The 6,965-nt window shown below is 33.7% G+C and overlaps 1 protein-coding gene across 1 annotated transcript in view; it reads left to right on the top strand.

Moving 5' to 3' along the window:
- The first annotated feature begins 6,047 nt into the window (after positions 1 to 6,047).
- The window catches only part of LOC129282019 (heparan-alpha-glucosaminide N-acetyltransferase-like), a 15,719-nt gene continuing 14,801 nt past the window's right edge, over positions 6,048 to 6,965 (top strand). The window contains exon 1 of the mRNA XM_064112973.1: positions 6,048 to 6,165. Within this exon, the coding sequence (XP_063969043.1) occupies positions 6,102 to 6,165 (64 nt within the window). The 5' untranslated portion in view covers positions 6,048 to 6,101. The remainder of the gene's footprint in view (positions 6,166 to 6,965) is intronic.

Genomic DNA, 6,965 nt, shown 5'->3' on the forward strand with positions numbered 1-6,965 from the left:
TTTTAAAAACTTATTTTTCTATTGAAAATTATCACAAAATTCACCAAAAGTGTGCACGAAAGCCTTCGTATTTCACTTTTAAAACTCCAAAAAGTGCCCAAATGACAAGCTTGGTCGCTTCGCTGTGTCGCTTTCAACTTGAGAACGTTTACGCGTCTGCTCCCCCCCGGCCCCCCTCCTCCGAAAGAAATTCTGTGAACGGCCATGCTCAAAAGAGCATATGGCACATTGATTTATATGTACTTTTCATTTTCATAATGTTTATCACATTATCATCATGGCCTTACACAGAATTTTTACCGGGGGGGGGGGGGGGGGGCAGCTAGGACGCGCGTAAAGTTTCTCAAAAAAATCTTGAAAGCGAGACAGCTTGGTCGCTTCGCTTTCTCAAGATTTTTATGAGAAAGTTTACGCGCGTCCTGCTCCCCCCACCCCCCCCCCCCGGAAAAAATTCTGCGTAAGGCCATGATGATAATGAGATAAAAATAATGAAAATGAAGTATACATAAATCAATGTGCCAGGCTCTTTAGAGCATGGCCGTATACAGAATTTCTTTCGGAGGAGGGGGGGGGGGGGGGAAGCAGACGCGTAAACGTTCTCAAGTTGAAAGCGACACAGCGAAGCGACCAAGCTTGTCATTTGGGCACTTTTTGGAGTTTTAAAAGTGAAATACGAAGGCTTTCGTGCACACTTTTGGTGAATTTTGTGATAATTTTCAATAGAAAAATAAGTTTTTAAAAAATTAGGGGTCATCATGCCCCCGTATTGTCGTTGCGAGCATTTTGGGGCCAGGGTGAAATCGCCCCAAACGCCTCAAACAGACACTCCAAAATGTATTTGAAGTGCATTATTAGAACTGAAACTTATCTCTACACCAGGAAAAATTAACTTAACCAAAAAAGCAACAAGAAATATTTATAAAAAGTAGAAGGGCCTGTACAAGTACACTGATATTTCACTCTCTCAGCTCATATGCACTTGATCGACTTCCATCGAGGATTCGGGCTAAATTCCGCCCGCCACTTCCGGGGACCAACCAACGTAGTATTTCGATGAAGAGCACTCCGTCGATTCACCGGTTGTCCCTACCGTACACGCGCGCCTATGGGGATTGTGAACTGTAGGAAAAATCGTATAAAATTACACTTTTTGATATTTCTACGAAGACGAAGTTATATAGAAAATGAAGAATATTACAATCAGACCATATCCCTAGAAAATTGCTTCAAGAAATGTCATTATGAAGAGGAAATGGACAAAAATTTGTGAAGAAAAATCACGAAAAAGGAAATCGCATCATGAATATTCATATCATGGGCGGTCCCACATTTGCATGTTATAGCGAGTTTTCCATTATTTAATAAATAATGGCATTATTTAATAAATAATGGCATTATTTAATAAATAATGGCATTATTTAATAAATAATGGCATTATTTAACAAATAATCTTTATTTATAAATAATGGAAAACTCGAACATTAAATAATGATTATTTATAAATAATGAGAATAATGGTGCACTTGAAAAAATTATTTATAAATAATGAAGTAGACGTTTTCATTATTTAACAAATAATCATTATTTATAAATAATGGAAAACTCAACAAATTATTTATAAATAATGAAAAACAAATAATCATTATTTATAAATAATGAAAAACAAATAATCATTATTTATAAATAATGAAAAACAAATAATCATTATTTATAAATAATGAAAAACAAATAATCATTATTTATAAATAATGAAAAACAAATAATCATTATTTATAAATAATGAAAAACAAATAATCATTATTTGTAAATAATGAAAAACAAATAATCATTATATATAAATAATGAAAAACAAATAATCATTATTTATAAATAATGAAAAACAAATAATCATTATTTATAAATAATGAAAAACAAATAATCATTATTTATAAATAATGAAAAACAAATAATCATTATTTATAAATAATGGAATGTCGAACTATTATTATTTACAAATAATGAAGTATTACTTGGAATTATATATAAATAATTAGAAATGATATTTTATATAATAGTAGTTATTTACAAATAAAATGTAAATTATATATAAATAATAGTTATTATTTAACAAATAATGATTATATAACAAATAATTGTTCTATATAATATTGGTACATTCGGCGCCTCATATCTTTCAGGCAACACTTGCCATGATATAAAAAAGACAAGCAGTTTACACACGGTCATGAAAGTTTTGAAACAGAAATGATATGAATGAGGAAAATCTTGGTATGATATTTATAACAACCACATGCATTATAACCAACACAGTCATGAAAGTAAAACAGAAAAAGAAAACCACATCACTTAGAATTTTTTTAATATAAATCACATCATTAAAAGTGCACTCTGCAAACTTTGTTGAAACTAATGCAATGTTTAAAAAAGAATATGTATTTTTATTTTTGTGTATACATATGATTGTATTTATTTTTTCTGTGTGCGTGTATAGTGTACATGTGTGCACATACCCACACTTCTAACTGGGGACTTACTCCAAACTTCACATGTGAGACACAGTGAACTGAGGACATCTTGAGTGTTATAAGCAGTTGGGGTGGCATTGTGAGATCTTTGCACAATTGTTATTTTCTCAATAAATATGAGTATTCCTTGACTTTGTTTGCTGTAATGCACACAGTTTTATTATTAACAATGATTTTTTAAAACAATCTTATCTCTTTTTATTGTACAGCACATTCTAGTCACCAAGGTGAAATTTGAGCATTTTCGTGACTTCTTTTTTTTATCTTCTTCATGTTATTCACATACTTTGACATAACATGTTTGATTAACATTTTTGTCTTGGTTGTCCCTCATCTTTAATTGAATGGGACCTTCAGTTCTGGTATAACCCGGAAAGCAGAAGAGAGATGTAGGCACTGTTATTTTGATGGCGTCATCAAAACATTATCAAGGTCAAGTTTTTGAAATCTCATCATTTGAAAGTATAAGCACATGGTAGTGAATATTGCAAATGTGTGCAACTGCTTCAGTAAGATAATTCATACTAGTTAGGGAATATTTGATGGCCTTGAGTGGGATGCGAAGAAATATTGTACGAGCTGAAGAAGAATATTGGATGAGTCAGAGACGAATCGAATATTGTTCTTCAGCGAGTAACACTATTTCTACGCATCCCACGATAATTGGTCAACCAATATTATTAGTATTATTTAGATACCCCCACAAAGCTAAACATAAAGTAATGAAGCAAAAAAAAAAAGTTTTTAGTAACCATCATTTATGGCAATCCTGTGAATTATGAGCATGGCGCCTGAGTATTGTCATTAAAAAAAAGAAATCTCTGTAATAAAGTAAAGATACGCTAGCATATAGTGAAAGCGCATTTGAATTCAAGCAATAAATTGACGCTCCTTTACCACACCTCCTAGGGACATACACAATGCAATTTCATTGTGACGTAACAATAGCTTCATGCGCACAATCATTTAGTAACCAATGTTAATCTTGTGGGCGGGGCAAAATATTAATTTCGTCCAATATTTTCAATATTTGATGGTTTACATAGGCATGGTCGTTAAAAATCAGTTTTAATATTTTGTCTGTTGAAACAACCTTGCAAGACGTCAAAAAATATCTGCGCCTCTAAAACCCTTCATCTAAATAATAATGTAAAATATCTCTACCTCTATCTGTGTATCTTTTTCCATTTCTGATATACATGTTGCTTATATTTGTTATTAATTTCAATTTAAATCCAAATAATTACTCTAATATTTTTTCCTTTATTTTCTTCACCTGTGTACTACCATAGGTCTGGTCCATGGTACTACATACAGTGTTTGTAATATTTCTAACCTCAATAATTTCCGTGAATGTTTCTTTCTTTTCATTCAGTACTGAACCGGTAACCTTGTCACTTGTCAGTGTCACAGTTTATTGGGATTTTGCAGGCCAATAGCCCTTTCTAGAATTTCCTTAGCTGTTATGCAAATAATTTTGGTCATCTTTTTCTCCCTTCATACATGTATATTTATGTGAAATAGTAGCACAATACTAAACTATTGCAACTTCTTATTTGTACAGAGTTAAACAGATCTTATTGGAGTTGTTTAATCCCAATGGTCTCTTCTTTTCTTCCATTTTGATACAAAATCACTAAACCTATATGTACTTAATTATATTTATACAGGCTTTGTGAACTATCGCTGGTGCAGTTAACTCATTTCTAATATAAATATGTGTACATGTTTTGGTTTATTTGCGTTTGGTCTACACCAGTTTTGTCTAATTTCTATTTGGTCTCATCTCACCTGGTGTAATCCTGGTCTGTACCAACCTCATGGTCTAATTTCTAGTTACCCATTAACCATTTGATCTGATTGCTAGTAAGGCTATACCAATTTCATCTTATATCCACTTGGGCTAAAAAATCAGCTGTTCAGTAACCCTACATGTATATAGTCAGAGCTATTTTAAAATTGCATAGCCCAGGGGGGCTTTTTTACCCCCCCCCCCTTCCCTTCAGATCTCGGTCGTTGATTGAGGTAAACTCCACAATTCGATTGTCAATTGTACCAAATTTATTCAAATTTATTTTTAATTAATGAATTATACTTATATACTTTCCTTTAAATCTTGAAATATAGCCCCCAAATTATGAGATTTTGGTCTGGATACTCTTCTTACGATTATTATTAAATGTATTTGAAAAAAAATGGAAATATCAATTTTTTCTAATGTATCTTTTTTTAAAATCATATATTTCACTGTTTTTTCGATGTAAATCATTGGCAACACTATTTCAGTCATAAAGAACATGAAATCTTTTGCTTAAGATAAGTAAAAATGAAAATGATGGATTTATGAATTTTGGCTACATACAAAATTTGCATTAATATCACGTTTTTTGAGCATTTTGGGTCTGACATGCACTTACAAATAATACATAACTTTGGAACTGTGTACCTTAGTGTCGCGACTATTTGGTCTTAAAAGTTGCACGAGACTTGAAGGAAAAAAGTCCTAAAACATTGCAGCGTGATCTTTTGGCATAACAGATTTATCGTGAAAAATGCCGAGGGGGGCTGTTCCCCCCCCCCCACGATGGATAGGGTTAATCAAAGTTCATTTGACAAATGGAAAGATAATACCAGATGAGGTGGAAACTAGGCCATCTGGGCACTAGAGTAAGGTAGACCAAACAGAAATTAGACCGAAGTGATAGCACAAACAATGTATTAAGCCAATGTGGTGTTAGACTATCTGAGTAGTGGACCAACCGCTTATAGACCTAGACCTTGTTTTCATTACTGTCCTAAAACTCGCTTACTAGGAAACTAGTTAACTGGAAACTAGTTTAATCTGTAATGAGAATGCTCAATGTGGTTTTGAATGCGATCTTCCAAACATCCCGAGGAGATCACCTCGGGATGTAGTTTTCAAGATCGCTTTGCCTCCTTAAACTGGTTTTAACTTAAGTGAGGACACAACCGTTCTTCGGGAAACGATCTTTGCTCATTTTGAGCATGCTACTCCTCACACTGTGTGTAGAATGTCTATGCCGTGGTTTCACATTTCGCGCGAGTCCTGTCACCCCACTGAGAATAATTCCCTTAACAACAAGACCGCTTTGTGTGAAATGGTTTTGAAAACCACTTCCGGGTGATCAGATTGGAACGCTAGCAAAGCGATCTTCCAAACAGGTTTCCAGTAAACCTGTTTCAGAAAGTATACTGGGAATGGGATGCTAAGTGAATATATACCTTTAAAGTGGAGCGTCGTGGCCCAGTGGATTAGTCTCCGGACTTTGAAACAGAGGGTCGTGGGTTCAAATCCCAGCCATGGCGTAGTTTCCTTCAGCAAGGAATTCATCCACAGTGTGCTGCACTCGACCCAGGTGAGGTAAATGGGTACCGGCAGGAAGTAATTTCTCAAAAAGCTGTGTGCGCCTGAATAGATTAGCCTAGCATAGCCGGTGTAATAATAAAAGCAGGGCCCGCTGGGAGAACAGTTTTCCGAACTGAAGTGGCTACCCTGGGTAAATATAGCGTTATTATTATTATTATTTTTGCACTTAAAGGTTCAGTTTGGTGATCATGATCTTTGTCAACTATGGGAATGGCGGATACAAAGCCTTCTTTGGACATTCAACATGGAATGGTGTGTGATATGCATTCTTCCTTTCCGCATGTGTTATTTCTATTCATGGGCTTTTACACATCTATAATTTGATTTATTCATTTGTTCAACCATCAGAAAGATAAACAAAACAAGATAAAAAAGTACAAAAAAAAACATTGCTTGGAGACCACACAGAAGCCATGCTTGATAAAAAAAATGGTTGCCTCTTTGTAAATTTGATATTTAATTTGTTAGGCTTAAAAAGAGTATACATTTTGCTTTTATTTATTTATTTACTCCTTTTTATTTTCATTATGTTACTTTCTCTTTCCCCCCATTTTTTTTTTTTGGGGGGGGGTTCAAATTAATTTTGTTAATTGATCCAGTTGGAAGGAAGTTTCAGTAGAAAAAAAGAAATTTGATTTCCATTTCATCGAGGCTAAATTCGGTATTTCACTTTTTCAACAGCCATAGATATTTATATTTGTTAGGGCAAGGCCCTTTTTCCCTTTGTGTATATTATATTAACCCCTCCCCCCTCCCCGTAAACCAAATACTGTTTTTTATGCTGATAACATCAATCAGTGTTTCTGGCTATCAATAAAGAAATAATCTGTATTCAGAAAGCATTTCATGTTACATGCCTTTTTGTTCTTGGCTAGTCCAGCATAGTACAGCAAGGTCACAGTAAACTATTAAAATAACTAAGCTAAAATTTAACCTCTGCGGATTTTATTGCATACAAATAGTGTTTATTTCTTTCACAATATCTTCTTACCTAGCTATTTATGAAACATGTGTATGATAATAAAGATAATTATAATGTCTTGGAAATAATA

Source organism: Lytechinus pictus, chromosome 18 (genome assembly GCF_037042905.1).
Source record: "Lytechinus pictus isolate F3 Inbred chromosome 18, Lp3.0, whole genome shotgun sequence".
NCBI lineage: Eukaryota > Metazoa > Echinodermata > Echinoidea > Temnopleuroida > Toxopneustidae > Lytechinus > Lytechinus pictus.